The sequence below is a fragment of the Larimichthys crocea genome, chromosome XVI (assembly GCF_000972845.2).
Source record: "Larimichthys crocea isolate SSNF chromosome XVI, L_crocea_2.0, whole genome shotgun sequence".
Taxonomy (NCBI): domain Eukaryota; kingdom Metazoa; phylum Chordata; class Actinopteri; family Sciaenidae; genus Larimichthys; species Larimichthys crocea.
This window is the reverse complement of record NC_040026.1, coordinates 2824739-2848267: the sequence shown is the minus strand read 5'-3', so window position 1 is coordinate 2848267 and position 23529 is coordinate 2824739. Positions and strand designations below refer to the sequence as shown.

Genomic DNA, 23529 nt, shown 5'->3' with positions numbered 1-23529 from the left:
GATTTTGTTTGCTCTGCAGGGGACTAATATCTCTGAGACAAAACCTTGCTGTCTCCCTGGTTTCAGGTTGGAGTTTTATTGAAACAGACAGAACTAGAGAAGTGCACTCTGTAGAGTGGAGGTCTGCTCCGGGTGTGGGTATGTGGGTGGAGAAGAGGGGGTGCAGAGCAGCCGGTGTCCAGGTTCATTTATCAAGGTGCAAACCTGAACAGGGACACTTCCAAAACACAAACTGTGACTTGCTAAGCTCAGCAGATTCTCAGAGGTGGACTGGCCATTATTATAGTCAGAAAAATGTCTAATTGAACCAAAGCTGACTGCAGCAAAGGCCTGTCCTTAATATCTGAGTGCTTTTGGATGTGTAGGGAAAGACAAAGTATGACCTTTGTCTTCTGGTAACAATAACAAACACCTGCTTAACGTTGTGAAATGGTTAGCTTTAGGAAAACATAATAAATACATTAGTTAGGTCAGTTCAGTGACCTTGCATACATTGGTGATATGAGAGTCTTTAGAGCATTGAGCGTAATGGCCTTTGGTCCAATGGGACATTTCTTAGGCTTTGGGGATTTCTAATAATAATGGGCACTAGCACGGCACTGTGTCAGTGTTACCTGAACTAAACTGAACCCATGGACAAAAAATAAACATTGATCATTTAGTTGAACTCTTAGGAGGATAAAATGTCTTTAAAAATACCAAATTTCTGTTATATGAGTGTATTTTTGTTTGAAATGTTCTTGTGGGTTTTCTTTCAGGGAAGAAGCTGGGCTACACGTTTGACAACAAGAACTTCCACAACGTTTCTCTGGGTCAGGGTCAGGAGGTTATAGCTGAGCAAGCCCTCGACTTGGCAGCTAAGAATGGCCACTGGGTTATATTACAGGTACAGTATACACACATATTGTACCAACACACACATCTCACCGTAGTAATAAATATAATGTACAATAAATACTGCTGTGCATTTTACGCTCGCCACATAAATTCACAGAGAGCTCGCACAGCACCTCATTTGTTTTCATGAGAACATTCCGACGATCATATCGGGCAGATCCAATTATAGTTGGGGGATATTTGAACACTAATATGAAATGTATAAAATGACACTTCAATATGATTGTTAAAACATTCTGGCTCTCAGTGAATGTGTGTGTGTCCTCCATGCTGAACCTCATCACCTCACACAAAAGATGTCAAATCATAAAAAATACAGTTGCAATAAAAAATGACTTAGAGACACTCACGGAAACAAACGTGTCTATCTGAAACACATTTTGCAAAATGAATACAGGGTTCATTTTGTTTCAAGGTTTTTTCACTCAGGAGTGGGTTTATGTGGCATTTCTTTTATGTGTGCGTTGTGAACGAGGCATATTATCATATTGTTTTTCATCGCACACTCAACTGAATGTTTGCTTTTCTCCCAGGTTTTGTCTGCATGGGAAAAGTGAATTTAATTTTCCAGCGGAAATTTCCTAACTGAAAGGGCAGCGGCATTATACAGTAACAATATCTACAGGCGCGGTGTCTGTTCCCCTCTTATCTGGAGGGCAAGGCTTGCGTTTGCATTTTAAGTGGAAACCTTGGTTGAATTCTAATGGGGAGTATCGACAGATATGAACCACAGACTGCAGGACACCCTTTTCTTTTAGTTCACACAGCTGGTAGAAATAAAAAAAAAAAAAGATTGGGACGCCATCACTCTCTGCTCCAGACCCCGGATAGCAAAGACAAGCAGTTGTTTAATTACCTTTGCATAAGAATCCCGATCGATAGGCTTAAAAAGGCCTCGTCCCCCTGGCAACAAACCTCCCACTCGCTTTATCATCGGCTGCCTGTTTGTAAGCCTGCTGAGAGCCACCCCTGTGGCACTGAGGCAAACGGAGGGGAGGGGAGGGGAGGGGAGGTATCATATCCTCGTCTCTCTTCTGTTTTTGCCAACATTATCTTCTCCTCATGTAATGCTCCATCTTCCCTTCGCTGTTCCTCCTCCCACACTCTCGTTCCATCACCTAACGTTCATACTTTGGTTATATCATTTTCTCACACCTCATCTTACCCTCTTATCAATCCTCACGTCCTCCCGCCTTACCGACAAACCTTGCTATCACTCGCTCCCCTCCTCACCCTCTCATCTAAGCTATCCACCTACCTATCCAACACCCCCCCGCTCAAACCTCCTTCCTGTCTCACAGTCCACCTTTACTCGCCCGCAGCCAGGCCCGGCTCCATCAGCAAGAGGGCCAGGTCAATGGCAGGTTCCCCTTCAGTGACGGGTAATTATACTGCAGAACAGCAGCTCCCGCTCAAACGGGCCTGTGAGACAGGGATGCAGAAACTTTGAAAGCAGCCCATTGGGAGAGAGGAGGTGTAGGGAGGTGGCGGAGAGGCAATCAATCGGGCAGATTGGAGTTGAATATCCCACATTGGCTGGGCAGCGGGAATCGAGTGGAGTGGCCTAAATTCTCCATCCTCCTCACACATTTACTCCTAAAGCCACCCCTATTTGCAGGCGGCGGCAGAAAGAAGTGCAGAAACGAGAGAAAAGCTGGAGAGACAATTTGAGGAAAAATGCTCCCTCGATGTCCTCTCTTGTCTCGCTTTACTTTACTTTGTAAGGACGAGCCAGATAGCTTCTGTTCTCTTTAGAAACATAAAAGATTCGTTCGTTCTCTTTTCTGAAATCTTACATTGAAGACTGGACAAAATTCATTCATCTGTTGAAGAGATGAGCCTTTTTAACCTTTTTATTTTGCATTGTGTACTCTATAATAGAGTTGCAAATATTATTCTGAATGTACAGTACCTTACAGTTTTCTTTTAGTGATAATGTGACTGCAATGTTCATCAACAGAAACACACAGAATGGACTGCAGCTGCTGATAGCACCATGATTTCATGACACTGTAGTGCAAACATAGCCATGAAGTTTTGCATCTGAGAATCAGACGGTGTGGAAGTATGTGGCTGGAACATGTGTGGTCAGCAGCAGTGTGTAATGTTGATGAAATGCTTTCTGTAGTGGTCCAGTAATATTTGTCCTTAATGTGTATTCATGTAGCATATCATGTTAGAAATACAGAAGAACAATACTTATCAGTCAGAGATGAAGATGTTTGATTTGAACTTCCTCCAATTATAATTAGAACTGTTGTAATGATCTATTAACTCTCCCTGCTCCTTCATCTGGTTATTTTATGACTCACTCTGTATTGACTGTTGTGTCAGGCTGATTGTTATTTGGGGTGCTTTAACTGTCTCCCTCATGCCTCTTGGTGCATGGAAAGCTCTTTTCTCTTCTACTCTGCTCTCTGCTGGGCTGGTACAGAGCGAGTGAAACCATCGTCTCCTCTCCTAACAACAGTATGTTTTATGTTGTTTTACAGGTTCATTCCCTTGTGGTGAATATCAGGTGTTCTGTGCATTCTGCGTGCACATGATGTTCTGCAGTGTGAACGACTGTGTCTGTGTTAACTGCAGGTGGCTATTAGAGCTGGTGTTTGTGAATTGGACTTTTTTTACAATGAGGCTCATTTGCATAGAAAGGGGCCAATTTGGTGTCAAATGTACACATCTCACCTAATTTAATTATGTACAAATAGGACCGGAGCACAGAGACACTGTTTGAGGTGAACTTTAGACTCTGCAGGTGATTTGAGTAATACATGTTTTCTTTTTGTCTGATTTGTGCAGTTAATAATTCAGCAACAGAGTATATAAATATATTTATAGTCGTGTATTTGATTAAATATATTTAGTCAAAGTCATTTATGTCTAGGAACTAGCAATTTATATCAAAGAGTATGTCTTCAGATTGGTTGGGAAAGGTTTTGCTCTTTGACTTCCCAAAGAATCAGAGCAGCAACAAGTAGGGAGAACAAACCCAACCCCCCAAAACAGACAAACAAATATATAAAACTATATAAACAAATATTACATAAGGAGGAGGTCAGGGTGGTAGAGAGAGGTGCAGCAGCAGCCTTCCTTGTCCACCACTGCTAATTTTGTAACAAACAGATGTCTTCATATGAATGCAGAATGAGTCATCTTGACCAATCATGTTAGAGCAGGCTTTCATTTAGTTTTTTATCAGTGTGTTACATTTTGTTTTATTCATCTACATTCATAGGCACATATCTGATTATAGAGATTAACAGAAATGTAAACAATGTTCATTCTAATGTGTTTGTCCATCTGCTGTACTGTTGGAGGAGCTCCAAGTGTCAGTCATCTCACAGTTTTTATGCAGGAAGTGAAAAGGACACACAGAGCACTTTTACTACTCCAGTATCTTATTCCTGCATTGATTGTTTGTTCTGAGATTTGTCCTTTTACATAATGACAGTGTGTGTGAAATATCATTTATATGAATTACACAGAGCTAGGCGACCATTAAATATAAACACCCTGAAAGCCCAGAACAGCCAAACTGTGTCCTGCATATTTGAGAGTTTCTCCGCGACGTTTTTAAATTTAGACTCAGCAGTCTGTCATGCTGTCAGCGCCTGCAGTGTGTCGGCAGTCCTGTTTGTCCCTCAGTCCCGTTAGCCGCGTTCCTACGTCAGTCTGGAGTCTGACTGCTTCTCCACTGCAGGGCCGCCTCCTCAGCGCCGGAGCCCAGCTGTGCAGCTGTCCTCGCCACCGCTCCTTGACGAATGTGTCTCTGCTCGTGCGAAAGAGAAGGAACGCGTGCACCTGCGTCGCTTTACATATGCTTGTGTACGAGCGTGCACGCTGTGTGTGTGTGTGTGTGTGTGTGTGTGACAGGCAGCTCGATGTGCCATTGTGCTTTCCCTCAGGTTATGTTTGATAGCAATGCATCACAGACCTTGCTAGTGGTGTCTTCTAATGGGTTTTAGATTCAACTTTTATATTATTATGTAAATAGGTGACTCTTTGATGTAGTATCGGCGCAGTCATCGCGGGGGCTGGAAGGCCCTTATCAAGACGACGTTGAGGGAACAAAAAATGTTGCACCTGAAAGTTAATTAAAAAGCCATAAAATAGTGGCTGCTCCTCCGTCTTGTTTGTTTGTCTGTCGGCCTGCTGGTCTGTCTCTCTGTCTCTCCCTTCCTTCCTCTCCCTCCCCCCCGTCGCCCCCCGCAGCCAGAGGATGAATGGTTTCATTACAGTGACAAGTTCTGAGGCAGTCTTTCACTTCGTCTGTTGGCTCCCTTTATTGCCAAACTATTTACATGCCAAGAGGAAGGGGTTGTACTCGGGCTTGATGAAAAAGCGCTTGAATTTAGACTTTTAATTTGTATACCATTCATTATTCTCTAAGGCATCAAGAGGCAAACTAACTTATCCCACTCTCAGCTTCGAGCTTCGAGCTCTCGCACGATGTAAAACTTTTGTTTTCCAGCGACTCTCCAAAAAAACCCTGACGTTCCACTGCCCCCGTCCCGTCGCTCGGAAAGAGGGCTAACTTCAGCCATCATAAGGAAGATTAAATATGGAGAGCAAAGGGAAATGAGAAAGTAAAGAGGCTTATGAATTAATGACTGGAGTTATTAGTGCTGTAATTAGATTTAGGGAATGGGCAGTGCTGCATGGTGTGAGATGTAGTGGGGGGGGGGGGGGGCTTGGCTGACTCCTTATCATTCACAGGATATCCTGTAAGTGTCAGGACAGTTGAGATGGAAAATTGAGCTCATCCATGCTTGTGTGATAGTACAAGTCAGCTCCACGGCTGGGCCACCGCACCAAGAGATGAATATGCAGAAAAGTGGGTCTGAAGTTACACCGAAGAGCGGTCGCTTAATGTCAGCAACCTGCAAATGGCTTTCAAGTGCTATGTACCATTTAATTTGGTGCCACATCAAAGTCACAGTGAGGAGAGGAGAATATGCAGCATTTTAATTGCTCCTTTTTGCTAGTTGTCATTACAAACATTTTTACAGCCGATTTCAGCATCAAGTACCTTCTTAAGCTATTATCTGTTATCCTCACAGATATCCTACAGAAAACATTATTTCGGTCTAGATTGGCCAGCACGAGAGAATTCATTTTAAGCAACAACTTGATCCCAACCATTAACACTGCAATTCTTCTTAACCCTGCACATGCTGATCCTTTTTTCCCTGTCCCTCCCCCTGTAGAATATCCACTTGGTGGCTCGCTGGCTGGGGACTTTAGAGAAACTTCTGGAGCAGCATGCACAGGGAAGCCACGAGAACTTCAGGGTGTTTGTCAGCGCTGAGCCCTCCTCCACCCCCGAGGGACACATCATCCCGCAGGGCATCCTGGAGAACTCCATCAAGATCACCAACGAAGCGCCTACCGGCATGCTCGCCAACCTGCACAAGGCCCTGGACAACTTCACCCAGGTAATACAACCACCCACAGGTGGAGGTTATGTAATAATAATGAACTCTCCAGTGGCAAATCTTGTACAGTGGTGTCATATCAGAAAACAGTTTGATTTGTGTTGAATCTTAACTAATAAGTCAAGATGTTTCAAATACTGACTATCCAATCAAGTGTTACCTCAATTAAAGCTGCACTAATCAATATATCTTTGATCAAATCACTGTGTGTAATGTGTGTGAGACAATTATCACCCAACTCTGCTGTTCCTCTCGGCTCTACAGAGTGTTTTCGCATCCTCAGCTGATTGTGTTGGTTTCACAAATCCAAATTAATGCTGGTGGATCTGTAACTAGGCAACAGTTTGTTCCTCACAACAACTATGTGAGGCGATAATATATTAGTGTTGTGTTTACAGCCTTTTTTGCTGCCCCTGTGGCCAAAAAAATCAATTACTAACTTTAAAACCACGTCAACCTTAACACGAGGCCTAAAACGCCATGCATCACTTGAAATCATTATTTGATTTACATAAAAAATGTATTTAAAGGTCCAGTGTGTAGGATTTTATGGCGTCTAGCAGTGTAGTCGTTAATTGCAACCTTGTCTCCTCAACCTCTCCTTCCCAGCATGAAGCTACAAAATGTGCAGTCTTTAGTCAGTCCCAACAGGATTTCACCTTTTTTTTTTTTTGTGATTTTTGCGATCAAAATGACTGATTTTGCGACGACAAAATGTGAAGGATTTTGCGTCCCTTTTTTGTTGTTTTCTTTACTTTTAAACCGCATCTAAAAGTCTAAACAGGCTTAATAAGACAAAAACAAGGCAGACAAACTGAGAAACACTGTTTCCTAACATTAGTACTGGAGTGTAAAAACGCATTTACGCATTTTGCTCGGTCATTTGCCGATATACATGGCGGCCAGTGGGACTTAGTCGCCATCACTAACTTCCCACGGCGGTGTGTAAAAATGGCTGCGTGTGTGTGTGTCAAACAGGTGGTGTGGAAGACACATCTATGGCAGAGCCGTTTATTTGATCTATGGTGGAAAACATATGTGTCGTAGGGAGCGGCATGTTTGGTTATTTTGCAATAATTGTGCAACATAGTAGGAAATATGCGAAAATATGTGGCATATTGCTGATTACGCGGTAATCCACGCGATCGCAAAATTGCAAAAAACTGGAGGGACTGTTTACTTTGTCCATTCATGGCTACTGTAGAAACATCAAGGTTGAACATGGCAGACACAGTGGGAGATGACGCACATCTGTAGTAATAAAAGGCTGTTTCCAAGCTAACAAAACAATATCAGATCTTATTATCAGGTGATTACACACAAATGAAAACTTAGCTATGAATATTATATTACATTTCTGCTATATTCTGTAAATAGAGCCCCATAACACTTAGACACTCTAAAGAGGTTCTTTGATTTTAAAGGTTCCATCAAATAGTAACATTTCTTTCTTAACATGAGTATTTCCTGTTGAAATCGTTTAATTGGAAACCAATGGCCAGAATAAATGTGCCGTAGTCATTTTTGTTTGACCCGTGACTGTAGCCACTGTTTTCCAGTGAACATTTCATGGGATGTTTAACATGTGAGAGCGACTGATGTCGATACATGCTACCTTCCTTTGACAGACTCATGTACATGTTTTTGTTGTGAGTGGCAGTTGAGGCAACACATGCCAATTTTCCAACTCCAGATTTCTCATCAAGTTGCCAATTTGCAGAACTGTAGCAGCTAGCAGATGGCGGGAGTCACCTTTCACTCACACTGGAGTTTCCTCTGGCCCACGGAGGACAGATGTGAGCGCAGCACGCGCTAACATTAAAACATCTGCGGTTGCGTTCTGCAGGGAGGCGGTGGTTTTATGTGAGCATGGCGATCACAACAAAGTCAGCTTGCTTACTGTGTGTGTTTGTTATCGGCGAGTGTCCGGACGATATCGTGATCCTTGTCTGTTCTCCGGTGCCTATAGTCAGAATGGATCAGCGCACTGCAGTGGCCTCTCCCAGCTTTTCTCCAGCTTATCAGTTCTCCTCTCTATCTAAGCCATACCATTACCTCAGTGCGTCGCTGCCAATGCATCTCTTCCTCCACACCACCCGCACCATCACCTGAGTGCTCGGCGTCCTCCCACTCCATTTCCACGATCCTTACTTTGCCGATGTGTATCTTGCCTGATAAGTGCGACATGCCTGGGAGCCCCGCCTTACGTAGAGCCACGGGGAGGTCCTCTGAGGTGAGGGTGGTGGGGGGGTATTCCAGTCATGTGTTCTCTGTGAAAGATAATCGATGTTAGGCTAACTCTCTGTAATAGCCCACCTGCGCGACTAAAGCCAGCGCTAAGCCCGAGAAATGACAGTGTCTTCCCTCCTGACCTTTTCGCAGGCAGATGCGTACGACTCCATCGCATGCCTCCGTCTGCAGCAGCTAGTCTGTGTGTGCTGAAAGTAACTGCATGACAAAACGTGTGAGGTTTGTGTAGTGCTGTTGTCAGATGAGCTGTGATGGACTTCACACACTTCACGATTCAGTTTATCTTTCAAATGTTCCGGTTATTCAGACTCACACGTAGCCTGGTGTTTATCTTAAAGCTCTGTCTGCTCACAGATATGGAGGTGTGTCTGTCATGTACATGCACATGCATGTTTATGCGTCTCTCTCTCTCTCTGCGATGTGACTGCATGTCGTGTCTCTCCGGTCCACAGGTCATGAATAGGGAGGCTATGCATCTCTTTCAGCTGTGTTGAGCAGAGGAGTACCGCACAGAATATTAACTAAACCTCAGAGGGAGGGTGTGTGTGTGTGTGTGTGTGTGTGTGTGTGTGTGTGTGTGCGTGTGCGTGTGCGCGTAGTAGTCAGCCTGCACTGTACTCGTGTGTGTGTGCATCGTAGGAATCAGCTCCCTGGGGCATTGCACCAGAGGGGAAGTGAATGGGCCTTCACCGCCGCACTCACCACACATGCTGGAATAAAGAGAATTTAGCCTTTCTGTTTCCATAGGGGTTATTGGCATGCTTATTTAACTGTCTCTCCCCCCTAGAGATTACAATGCCATTTACGTCCAGTTTTTTATTTGCCTGTCTGGAATAATGAGCCCAGGAGACAGTTGGAGGCTGAAAGCGCCTGACAAGTTGTGACAATTAAAAGGGAATCTCATCGTCGGTTTATTGCTATCTAGTCATCTCATTGCCTGTCTGTTAGTGCGCCGCAGTGCCGGGGCTTGACAAAATAAAACAGATCACAGGGGCTGACTGCCACAACTTTTTACACGTAACACGCTGACGTGGCTGCGGTAATGCAGCTGTACAGTTCAGGAGATGAGGGTGTCTTTTGAATGTGTCACTCTTTGTCATCTTTCTTTTCCAGGACACGCTGGAAATGTGCGCGCGGGAGAACGAGTTCAAGAGCATCCTGTTTGCCCTGTGCTACTTCCACGCTGTGGTGGCAGAGAGGAGGAAGTTTGGTCCTCAGGGCTGGAACAGATCATACCCCTTTAATACCGGAGACCTCACCATTTCTATCAACGTCCTCTACAACTACCTGGAAGCCAATCCTAAGGTAGACGTGTTTCTGTTTTATCCCTTTGCAAAGGATTACAAAGACCGCCGTGTGTAATCTTAATTGGAAATCTAAACACGTGACCTCAGCTAAACACACACAGGCCGCCTCCTAGCAAAGCAACATCCCCTCTGTCTCTGAATCCCAGGTGCCGTTCGATGACCTGCGCTACCTGTTCGGTGAGATCATGTACGGGGGTCACATCACGGACGACTGGGACCGCCGTCTGTGCCGGACCTACCTGGAGGAGTACATCAAGCCAGAGATGATGGAGGGAGAGCTGTATCTAGCGCCTGGTTTCCCCTTACCTGGAAACATGGACTACAACAGCTACCACGAGGTGAGGCGGATATAACAGTGACTCAGATCAGGCCTCAGACTGCGTGAAATATAAACTCATTCCAGCAACAGGAAAGAAAAAAGCAAAAGGTGAATTCAGGCACTGTAAGCCATATTTACAGTACAACACACTAAAATATTATGATTGCCCCAGTGGCACTTTTGAGGTTTGATTGGGTCACCAGGGGACTTCAGTGTGGCATCCAGCAAATGCTGCTTTAATATTGCTTAAATTGAATCACTATAATTAAAAGTTTTTTCACCATCACTATTCCCCGCGTACAGTGTGGAGTTCTGCAATTCAATGCTAAATCAATAACAATAAAACTCTTCCCATATGGGTCCCTGGGACATAACAGATTGTAGTTTGAGTTATATAAATATTTCTCAGAGGTGGGGCTAGCTCTGTGGGTGGAGAGGGTTTGCCAGTAAGTCTAACTGGCAAATATTGAATGTTAGCAAACTGAGATTACGAAGTCATCTAACAGGGTAAGTCAAAATAAGAGGAACTAGATGAGTCACACAAAATATCATCATACATCCACAACAGAATGGTGTAAAGAATCGACTCCATGCCAGCAGCGATGTACTTCTGTCTTTCCGTTGACTAAACCGGAGGTGGGTGAGCCTATCTCTGCACGCCTTAGGATAAACAGACCACATCAGTCCACTGCAGAGCTCATCAGCATTTATGTAAACAGTCAGAATTCAGCACATTTAAAGCTGCACTAATCAATTTTTATATTTGCAATGTGCTAAATGACAAAGTGTAATGTGAACAGTGATGCTGATTATAGAGCCATGGGAGCACTGAGGCATCTGTTGAGCAGAAACAGCTTATCAGTCATAAGTTAAATTAAAGTGCTTCCAACTCCCATTGAGTTCCCTCTGTGCTCTGAGCTCACAGTCTATGCAGCCCGGCTAGCAAACTGAGCTTACATTAGCTAACAGCAGCTAAGAGTAGGCAGCCGTTTACTTTACTGTCCAGCAGGAAACTGTAAATCACAGTTGTTGAAGTGGAGGACATGAGAGAAAAAGTTAAGTTAAGTTAAGTTAAGTTAAGTTAAGTTAAGTTAAGTTAAGGTCACAACATCTCGTATACACAAGGTTGATAATGAATGACTCATAAATAAGAAATCTATAGAAGAAAGTCGTGAAGTCATCCTGGTGTTAAAAAGTCTGATGGAATGAAGGACCTGCAGAAGCGCTCCTTCTTACATGGTGTCCCTAACAGTCTAATGCAGGGGGTGAGAGGAGTTGTTCATGATGGATGTTAGCAAAGCTGACATCCATCATCATCATCCTCTCTGCCTCTTCCTCTATGGAGTCCAAGGGTCAGTCCAGGACAGCCTTACATACTTGGGTGATCTATGGAGCACACATTACATAGTGAGAATGACAGAGACACAGTTCACCTGACTACACGTCATTGTTGCACCAACATGATTTAAAAACTGCTTTTTACACAATGTTGCTTTAAGGCAGTTGTTCATAAATGATTAGCAATGATTGAATTTGTGTGTATATATATGTATATATATCTGCATGGGTGGAGCAGTTTCATCTGTACAGAAGCCTCCCACAAAGTGCATTTTTTGGACATTGTTGTCAGTGATCCAGTGAAATCCAACACGAGCTGACACAGCTTGACACGATTTGCAAACAATCACATTTCATGTGTTTTGGTTGACTCTCAATAAATACAAATATCTGGATATGCCACAAAAAACAGATTTGATCTGGCAGTCTGGTTTCATTCACCAACCGTCCAGCACCACTTATTTCATGAAGATGCACAGATGAATTTGGCTTTACAACCTTCTGGTGTGCCTGGACTGAGATCCAACAAGCTTGAGCCACCATGCTGCCCTGGTAGTAAAACATTAATAATGCTGAGTAAAAAAAACATCATGCATCAGCTCCATCCCCTGTGATCGGCATTAATAAGGCTGACTTTTCTTTACAGCACTTCATACACAAGTCCTGACAGCTCCAGGCAGCATCGAGTTACTGCCTCGCCTCAGTGTGCTTCACCTTGTTATCTATCATTTAACACAAAAGTTGATTGACAGGGTGAAATCACAAATGATGTAGGTTGTTGTGTCAACTGCTGCAGTGCACCGAAAGCTCACATATTATGTATCATCCTCAGAAATAAAAAAAAATAAGCAAAGCCGAGCATATTGTGCACATTTCAGCTCTGAATTTGAAGTGGTTATTTATTTATTTTTTTTGAGGCTTCATTTTATGACAGCAGGGACCGACTTCACTGGTGTCCCTTAAGAAAAACTGACAACTGCCAACATTGATATGAATAACGGTGGTTCAGAAAATGTGTTCTTGCAGACTGTCCAGATTCCCCCCATGACGTCCCCTCGGAGGCAGAGGGAGTAGGACTTGTATTTTATTTCTCTCTCAGTCTGGGTGCTGTTTGGCGGGCACATCCTGGCTGTCACTGTGAATCCAGCGGGAAGGGCCAGAGCGTTTTACATTTGGCTGTCACCACACAGCCAAACTGAGGGCTCAGTGGTTGAGATTTGGCCGGAGAACAGGGGCTGTAAAGGCCTGCATGTCCCCGGGGGTCTGTTAAGGCCATCTCTTCCCTCACAACCATCTGGAGCAAACAGTATATTTAGGAGAGGAGAGGGCTGGAGTGAAGAAGGGTGACTCAGCAGTTTTACTCCTCTTTCAACAATATACAGGTGTATGCAATCAGCAGAAGTTATCCAGCGAGTACAGAAGAGATCAAACAAGCTGACTACAAAGTGTTTCTGTATTAAAGGCCAATATATTTTCCATCAAAACTTTCATCAGGACATTATGATTAGAAGAGCTTTTTTTTATTTAATGTAAGTGCCCCGCAAAAAAAGCTTCCACTTTCATCTGCACTAACTTAAAAGCACATTGATATTCATTATGGACCAGCAGATGGAAAATGCCACATTTCCTTCCCCTTGTTATGGTCATTAACAGTCTGTCAATTGATCCTGAGTGTTTGAATCTCACCCAGAAATATCTCCTCACTTAGATGGTTCCGTTCTTGTTCTTTGTCAGCAGTACTTCAGAACAAATACCTGAGAGAGAGAGAAAATCTTCACTTCCGAATCTTTATGCTATTACTATAAAATAATCTAGGGGTAAGTTATGGTTAGTGTGAATATTGTCATGTTTAGGGTTGCAAAATTCTGGGAATTTTCAAAGTTGGACACTTTCCATGGGAATTAATGGGAATATATGGGAACAAACTGTGAATTTACAAAATTGAAGGTTGGCCCTTTAACAGGGAACTTATATATAGTTGTTCAAATATATTTTAGCGTAGTCCTGACTAAATCAACCAGATGTCATGCTGGTCCACTTGAATATCTGCTGTTCCTCAATCACATCCACATAGCACACTGCTTACTGCAGGGCTATTGAGGCCACGCCCCCTACCTGCACAGGTGATTTCTGGACCTGGACCACACTTTAGAGCCCAGAGCACACAGAGACTATTGAAGACACACATTTGAGCTCATGGACTACATAATATTGTTCAATAAAATAATTCAAACTTGATAAAGTTCTACTTACAAAAACAATCTCTTGTTTTTTAAATTGTATTATTTTGCATGTCTGCTTATGACAAAGCAAAATTTATAGATTCATGTTTGGATATGATACATTGATATGTTTGTTTAAATTACCCCCAATTTCCAGTTAATTACCATGAATTCCCATAATTCCCATGGAGTTTCCGATTTTCCGATTTTCCAGAAACTTTCCACCCCTTTGCAACCCTAGTCCTGCTCAGGTAAAAAGCACTGTTTCAGACAGACAGGAAGATAAATATAGAAATTCTTGAAAACTTTCTTAAACTCCTGAATTCATCTCAACAACAATCCATAAATCTTGGTTAGGGTTTCTGATGACACGGTTCTGCACAGTTCTGACGTGAATTTCTTCTGCTCCAGTACATTGATGACACTCTACCTGCCGAGTCACCCTACCTGTACGGCCTTCATCCCAACGCTGAGATCGGCTTCCTCACACAAACCTCCGAGAAGCTTTTCCGCACGGTGCTGGAGATGCAACCCAGGGACGGAGGAGCCGGTGAGGGCATCGGCACAACGCGTGAAGAAAAGGTAAAAAGAATCTGTCGATACAAGAGATAGACTGATGGGTGGGTTGGTTGATATTGGCATTTCGGTTCATTGCTTGATAGGCAGTATATATTGTACACCACATCTGCAAAGGTATGTGGCTAACCAAAACAAGGTAAGGTGAAGTAAGCTTGCAGTGTTCCAGTTCATTGCAGGTTCAGGTCAGCAAACTTCTTTATGGAGCTGTCTTTATTATTAAAAAAAAAGAAAATAACTTGTAACAGAGTTTGAAGCATATATACTATACTACTATATACTATATCATTTAATATAGAACATTAAAATCACATATGACCATGAGAAGCAGCAAATCTTCACATTTGAGACGCTGCACCAGTTAATGTTTGCAGTTTTTGCTTGAAAAAGGACTGCAACAATTAATCAGTTATCATGAGAGTTCAAAATGAATCTCCTGTCAGAATGATGGACTCTTATAAGGAAATACTCTCGGCCAAATGCTTCGCAGGCTCTCGTAGAAATTCTTATTCTCAGATTCCAAACCTCAGTTGTTTGTTCCAGGATCTGAACACTGTTTCTACACTGACAAAGACAAATGTCTGCGTGGTCACTTTAGACATTACTTATTCAAAACCTTGTAGGGAATCTTCATAAAACATTGAGTGGTCAGGAGGTGCTCAATCATTATTCATTGGATTTGTTTTGGTAGTTTGACCCTTATTTCCCTTTGGACTACAAAGTGGTCTCACAGGGACCCCAAAGCAACAATATTGAACTGAGAGTTTGACAGTGAAATGTTCTATTTCATCCCTCAGCAGATTTAGGGTTTGAATTTTCAACTTAATTTTACACGGTCTAACAGTATCATTGAAATATTTGCCTGTTGCAGCTTCTCATTGCCGTTATTTGATCTGGGTATGGATTTTACAAACACTGAGGTCAGAGGCGTACAGCATAATGATTCATTTTGTTTCATTAACCAAATGTGACCTTTTTAAATAAGCAACAAATAATGCTGTGTGTGATGTATGAGTGTGATATTCATACCTAAGGCTCCATGTTTTTGTATGGTTGCACCATTCCCTCAGCTGGACACATTCTAGACGTTCTGTGCATCATTTTACAGACATTTCCCTAGAATTCAGTTTGACATATTTGGCACCTTCGGAAACTTTGGGATCTCCTTTAGAATTTAAAATCAGCTTCTGCAGGTTTGAACAGTGTTTGGCTGCCCAACATGAATTCATGATGTCAGATCCAGTGGCAGGTCGGTGAGGTTAAAGGTGGCATTTGAACTGTTATGTTTCTGATGTGATATTTTGACTTGAAAAGTCAAGCCCTCGTACATGAGGCGATATCCTGAGCTGTAAACCTAGGCCGCTCACAAAGTCGTCCGTCTCACTTAACTCTGGGCCAGAGCGCCAAATCTTAAATGTATGAAAATGTATGATGACAACAGGTGACATTTTCTGTAGCCGCTGCACACTGAATTGAAAATAAATTGCAGACCAACTGTTTGGGGCCTGTGACAGCACCCAGGGTATTTTTGTTTTTTTACAGGGATGGCATTTTCTGGTGCATTTTCTGGTCCAGCAGTGCTCTGAAATAAAGCTTATTTGGGTGTAAAAGCTCAAACAACTATTCTGTCAGAGTGCAGCCTTGCGCACTCTCTCAACCGGCTACGTGTCACTTTTTTAATATCATAAATGAGGGTCTTGGTTGTCTGAGTGTTAGCTTTGTTAAAAACTTGTTTATGCTTATTGTTGCTTGAAACAAGCAGAATAATATGAGTTATGTTTCTGATTTAACTTCTAAAATATCTTTTAACCTCTTCCTCTCCGTCCCTCCTATAAAAGCACATTTGGTCTTTTGTAGAGGGAGCAGGAGACATTTATGTTGATATGGCGGCTCAGTAGTATGCCACACAGATATGATATCATCTGAGGACTTAGAACATTATTATTGAGGTACATGATGGACATCTCCATTCTCTATTTTGTCTCAAGTTGTTGCAGCAGGTTTTGGGTTGGTTACACAGATTTGATACAAAATGTAACCTTTTTGACCGCTGGAAAATTCATAGAAATTGTCAAAACACCCTCCAGAATACCACATTCAGACACTAAGACTTTGAGGACCACCACAGAAAAGTTCATGCTGTGATTTGGCATCAAAAACCTTTCATTCAGAGAGAAAATTAGTCGCTCAAACTGTCATTCAGTAAGTTCAAAAATGTCTGTCTGGGATGACACAAAATGCTTTCAGACATCCGGCCTTCATCTGTGAAGGGATACAATCCCTACTTAAGGGTGCCAGGTCAGTTGACGGATGAATGCAAACACTAATTACTGTGACCTCATTCAGAGTGGATCCACAGAGCCCACAGGTGCAGACTATTACCACCCACTGTGTCTCAACCATGAATGGAACCACAAATATCCTCAAAGCACAATCGTTTCTGTGTTTTGAACTTTATACACACTCTGGACCATATTTCTGTAAAAACTGCATTACTGACGACTCGACTGCAACAAGCACTACTTGGAAATTGAAATACGTAGAAAAGCTATCCATCCTCTGGTTGTGAGGTTTCAAAACTGTTCTCACGTCAGTGAAATGGCTTCTACGGGGACTGACATCATCACACATGAATGAAATTGTGCTCGCTGAGTCTCAGCTTTTCCCGTCAAACCCAATTTATGCAATTCTCACGCTGTTTAGGGATGCCAGTATGCAGAAATATTCAAATACACTAGGCGAAAATGACATTTAAACTGCATGGATTTTGCCCAAAGCTGCATGGGATTAGCATCTGTAAAGAGGACACTCCCGTGAAACCCATTCTCAGAAATTTTGAGGTGGGAGGTCATGGGACCACTTTGAAAACGGCCATGCCAGTTTTTCCATAATTTAGCCTAACTTTGGTGTTTTTCTGCTCCCATCCCGACAAGCGAGCATGACAATACACGTAGCAGTGCCTCAGGTCTTCTAGTCTCATATGATACCAGTATCTTCACTCTAGATTTAGCCTGTTGTAGGCTAAAAAGAGAAGACAGTAATGTTGAGGAGTCAGCATCAGCGTGGATGTTAATAAAGGAATGAAAACACTAATGATTGCTTTCTGGTCAGTGGAGAGACCATGTAAATCACCAGTGCAGAGTTACATTCCTCTGATCTGTTTCTCTGAAAGATAAATGCTCTGAAGTGTTTGACACATCCAGAAGGCTCACAGCATGTATTGAATCATCTGGATGGAAAAAAAATGTTTGTCTGCTGTTTCTCACATTGAGAATCTCACTGTCGAGGTAAAGCAAAGATATACCAGGCCTATTTTCATTGAAAATCTGTTTCATAAAGATGGTTTAAATAAGGCTGACCCGTCACCATGAGCTTGTATCCGTGTACCCTGGTACTGATCAAGCTGGCTTTCACGTTCGGCTTCACCTCAATCAATATGACAGACTGAAACACTCCCTGACAGCTCCGCTGTGCTGCTGCACTGTGAACACCACTCAGTTTTCTGCGCATGTTTAATTGATCACATCTTGACCAGGCCTGCACTTGTTTTGTGCTTCAAATCCGACCTCTCTCATCCGAACTCTTTCAGTCTAAAGCAAACATGCATTACATCTTTTAGATAAAGCCAGTAATTTGAGCTAAGTGCTGTAGTGTCATAGTAAACATTAACACCATTTGTTCTCTTTAGATATAAATTAGAGAAACAGACACTCTGGAATCTGTTTATTACAGTAAATAACAGACAAGCAGACAGCTAGCTATTCAAACACTGTTTCCACCATATGGAGGCTGTTATATTACTTATACAAACCAAGCAGAGGAGTTTTAGACAATGTTAATGTCAAACATTATTCATTTTCTGCACTAATGATACAAATACCTTCCAGATTACTCTTCTGAAGCTAACAGAGAAGTTCAGTTGAGTTGAGACGAAGTCTGAATTCACCACATGTTGCCAAAGGTTTTCTATTTTGGTCCATGTTTAATTCAGTGATATATAGTTATAGGCTCAATGGTGTCATTAGCTCTAAGTCAGACTTATGAAACAGTTTAGTCCTGGTTCACTTTGTTAGACTTAATCAAGGCAGTCCTTTCACAATAAGTGACTGGACCAAGCTAGTCTGGAAGCAAGTTTCTATTGTAACTTAGATCAGATGTCAACTTATATTACGGATATAGTGTATAATGTAGTGTGCATAGAGTATAGTGTAATGAGTTTAACTGACAGTATAAAGAATGGACAGTGCTTGCGTGACGTCGCCTGTAGGTTTCTGAAGAACCAATTTGAGGCTCAAAATCTGTGATAGCTGCCGCCATGTTGGCAGTCCTGCCTCGTCCTGCCTCCTGGCTAATTTTAAGATCAGCAAAGATGTAGATCATTGGTGGGGCTGAGGTGGGCTGAATGAAGCCTGGGTGCTCAAACACGCCGCCTGTAACAGCACCTACCTGTCAATCAAAGCAGCAGCAGTGGTTATTCTGCATAACTTTAAGCTTTTATATCATTTGAACAGGTGAGTTCTATAAAAGAGACCGAAACTGGTCTGGTTTTGTACCAGGCTGTAAACATGTTTATTTCTGCTGCTGTGAAGTTGGACATTTGAACATGGGGACTTATGGATACGAGTGGCCATTTGAGGAACTGCAGTTTTTGGTGTTTTCGTATAGGCTTCACTCCACAGTCTGGGAGGTTGCCACTCGGTATCAACCAGTTTAGCCGCTGCATGTTGTGTGTTTTCTGCATGACTGTGTGTGTGTGTGTGTGTGTGTGTGTGTGTGTGTGTGTGTGTGTGTGTGTGCGCGCGCTTCTGTTTCCACAATGCATTGTGATGTGTGACCTTTCTGGCTCCGTAGCCTAGATACTCCTGTCTTAACAGATGACAGACAGCCATGCTAAGCTTACCAACCAGGCTCACTTTGTATTCAGCATGCTCAGTGGCTGCCAAACCCGGATCAGATATTTGAACTGAAAAATCCATAGATATGATGACCTCATATCCTTTGTTCGGCACATAATCCGTTGATTGATCACTAATGTTGGTTGCCTTGGGAAAATGTTGACACAGACGTTAGCTTTCATCACTTACCCACAAAAATATGATGTGAGCATTGATTTTCTGGAGGGATTAGACTGTTATTGAAAACAAAGTGCTGCCTTGCAAAATATATCTTCATGAATATTTATGGAACAGTCTATTTCAAACTAAAACAGTTTCTCAGGCTGTCAGCGTTGGCAGCACTGAAATCATCTGACACAGATAACCTCAATCTCTTGTGAGTCTTACTTCAATGAGCGTGTTTCTTGTTCTGAGTGTCTTGTAACAGTAAGATGAATCAAACAATGTTGCTTTTACTGCCAATGAACTCATGCATAGGTTTGTTCATTCCTTCAAACATTACCAGGTGCGCGCTTTGCTGGAGGAGATCATGGAGAAGCTCCCGGAGGAGTTCAACATGGCCGAGCTGCTGGGGAAGGCGGAGGAGAGGACTCCCTACCAGGTGGTGGCGCTGCAAGAGTGCGAGCGCATGAACCTCCTCACGCAGGAGATCAGACGCTCCCTCCGAGAGCTCAACCTGGGACTCAAGGTGAGGAGCTTATAGTACAGCTTTAGCTACGTGTCACTTTTCACTTTCAAGGTGTCTAGCTGAAGCTCTGTTAGTAGTTCCACCAAGAATAAACTCAGAGAAGTTCATTTATATATTAACAAACGTAATACTTTTATCATTCATACTTAAAATGAATTTAACTGCTAATAATTCTGCAACTTTTACTTGAAGGATTTTAAAAACAGAACTTAATAAGTATTTTTATACTGTGACATCAGTTCAACCAAGTTTATAATTTTTTTGATTGAAATCTATCCATGCCTGGCCTCACTGTCTCATGCATATAAAACACTCTCAGTCAGAATCATGTGGAGGTTCTTTAACCTCAGTTTGTTTTTGCTTCCATATCAAACATAATTATTAGCTTCTTCATCAACCAAGACTTTTAAATGTATCATTTGAGTGAGCGACAGAAAAGTCTTGAGTAACACAAATGTCATAAAGTGGGCAGCCTTTTGGTTTTCAGTGACGTGAACTATTTAAAGCTGCATTGAATCATTTGATTCATGCTCATTTTGGGGGCAGTGTGTAACTGTAAACGCAACACTGACAATGAGTGTTAGCAAACAGTTGCTCATTTACACATCCAGTAACATTAGCATTCATATGGTGTCATGTCTCTGGTCACCCGACTAATGTTAAGTCCAGTGTTCACTCTTCTTTAAGCTCTATTCAAGCGTGTAATTACAACAAGGCACAGGGGGTCATGTCCTCTCCAATATATAAAAAGTGGTAAACCCTGTTTTCAATATTTGTAATGACCGGACACCTCACACATCATCTCAGAGGCAGAACGGGTCGTCCACTAATCAGATGATCGGTGGTTCGATCCCCGGCTCCTCCAGTCTGCATGTTGAATTGTCTTTGGGCAAATACTGAACCCCAAATTTCTCCCGAAGGCTGCGCCATCAGTGTGTGAATGCGTATGAATGGTTATCTCCTCAAACTGATGAGCAGTTGGCACCTTGCATGGCAGCCAATGCCATCAGTGTATGAATGTGTGTGAATGGGGTGAATGAGATATGTAGTGTAAAGCACTTTGAGTGGTCTAGAAAGGCGCTATATAAGTACAGTCCATTTACCATTTACCATCATTAGATTGTCAGAAAGAAGCTGCTCGTTACCATTAATATTCAGTGTAAAACTAACTCCGAAAGGCTGGATGAGTAAAACATGAACACCAACATGAAGCATGAGCTTGGTGAGCCAGCAACAGTGAACACAACAGCTGTGTGTGCAGCTTAGTTTTGCTCGTTCTGAATTCTCTACTTGCTTAAATTGCACATCTGCTCAGATGTTTGTCATTCTGGAGGATGATCCAGTTTTCAGTCACTCTAAAACATGCGTTGTGCTCCGTCCCCTGTGTTTTACTGAACATCCCACGTGTAGCTGTGGTAAAGACAAATACACAGCACTTGATCGTCTTTAGGAAAACGAGCTGACGTTGGTGTCCCAGAATACTTCAGATCGGATGAGTATAATCATAATGTATAATGTGTAGTCAAATGAACCAGCCATCAATCTGATGTGCACACTCCATCTAATAAGAACCTGAGGTGGCAGGGTATATACACCCATGCTGATCAGTGATTTGAATCACGTCCAGAGCCCGTATGTCTGTGATTTTTCATCCCCACCCCAATCATAATTACAGCCGCAATCACCTCCTGTTTTTCGGAGGACTCGCCGGTCCTCCTGTAATTTAAATCTCGTCTGGAGCAACGTGTCCCCGTCTTTTAAGGTGGATCACTGTGTTTTTTTTGTAAAAACAGCTGCATGTCTACAGAAGTATAAACAAGTATAAAAAGAAGTGTAAAATAAAAATGACTATTTTTGTATATAGTTAGAATTATTGTTATAACTAGATCTTTTTCATATTATAACAAGATATGATATGTGATACATTATTATGACATGAGAGAATTTTCATTGTTATAACAATCTACTGTTTAACTTTGTGTTATGGTGACGTCACGGATACGATGTCCATTTATATTGTCTATGGTTATGACACACCTATAACATTTTACGTTATAACGCAATAACATGAAACTTTTATTGTTATAACAGGATGAGTTTGTTATTGTAATAACATCAAAATATCTTGTTATAACATGACATAACATTTGTTCTATACATTTAAATTTCAGTTTTTTTAAATATATATTAAAGCTATTAAAGCTGTATTATAGTTATAAACTATTAAATAGCTTCCTTTTTTCTCTCTGTCTTTTTTATCAGCTCAATGTGAAATTTGACTTTTATATAAAAATGGAGGCAGCCAAAAGTCGGTGGTGGTTTTATGGCCAATAATACCAATATGAAAGAAAGAGTTAAAGGCCCAGTAAAAGCTGTCATTTCAGCTACAGGTAGGTTCTGCTATTCTTTTTTTAGGCCCTGCTTTGCCAATATTGGCACCACTATGCCACATTAGCAGTCCCTGTTTACAGTGTCCCATAGAAGTGGTGCCAATTCTGCCCCATGGATGCACAAACAACGATCACTGGATAACTTCTAAAGAAAACGTGATGATTTCCATGCAGGATTAGGGTAGAAGCGTCTTTCTAAGCCGAATTATTGATGTTTATTTGCGCTGGACGTCAGAGATAATGATATCCTCGCACTGAATGATATCAATATGCGTTTCGTGCCTGTGTGTTCGGATTTGAGTTATGACTTTGAGAAGGAGCAGGATTTTTGACTCTAATTCACCTCACGCAGCATCTCTGCCTCACCCGTGTCCCCCCCCTGGAGGCTTCAGGCTTTGTCCTGCTGAATGTCCATGTCTATTACAGACCATATCACATAATTTCACGTTGGTTAAAATGCTATCCGGAACAATTAAATTACAGAGGAGCACAGTGACTATTTCATTCCTCACGTCCCCCTGTAATGTTAATCCTGTCTGTATGGGACATATTTCTCTTTGGTTAGGGACTCCCTGGGATCACCTAAATCACCCTGAGGTGTCGCACAGATCCCATCCTGGGACCCACTAACCCAGCAAGAAAGAGCTAAACACCTTATATGTAAAACAAGTGGACCATTCATCAAAATCCACCACAAAACCCTCAACTATGGTCTACACCTATGATTCACACCACCACGTCGGCTCGGCTGCTGTTGACAGTGACGTGCTGCTGCATTAGTATTCCTGCATAACCCAAACCTTTACTGTGTTGTTTGTCAGAAGCCCAGTCCTCAGAATGACTCAGAGATCTGACTTACAGAAAGAAATGAGACGTCTGCGCCGTGTGTGTCAAGCCTGACTGAGTCATGTTAACAACAAACGAAAAAGAGAAAGACGGAAGGGAAAAAAATGTGTAAAAGCGTTTGTCAGGAGTTATGAGGCTTCGATCTTCCGACACTACAAGCCTCAATAAATCGGCTCAGTGATTTAAAAGCCATGTAGACTATTGTACCAGCAAATGGAATCATATTTCGTCTTTATAGTGAAATAAATAGGAACTCTCAGAATGTTAGCCTTGGTGAGATGGTGCAGCTTCATAGTGCCATGATGTGTCAGACCGTGCTGTGGCTGGCTGGGTGTTGGGAAGGTGAAAGGTTCACGGTAAACGCAC

General features: G+C 42.3%; 1 protein-coding gene across 3 annotated transcripts in view; it reads left to right on the top strand.

The window, feature by feature from the left end:
• The window catches only part of dnah9 (dynein, axonemal, heavy chain 9), a 155278-nt gene that overhangs the window by 126397 nt on the left and 5352 nt on the right, over positions 1-23529 (top strand). For all 3 annotated transcript variants that reach the window (XM_027289342.1, XM_027289343.1, XM_027289344.1), the window contains exons 70-75: positions 759-886; positions 6105-6332; positions 9696-9887; positions 10036-10227; positions 14180-14350; positions 19745-19927. In XM_027289342.1, coding sequence (XP_027145143.1) covers positions 759-886; positions 6105-6332; positions 9696-9887; positions 10036-10227; positions 14180-14350; positions 19745-19927 — 1094 coding nt within the window. The remainder of the gene's footprint in view (positions 1-758; positions 887-6104; positions 6333-9695; positions 9888-10035; positions 10228-14179; positions 14351-19744; positions 19928-23529) is intronic.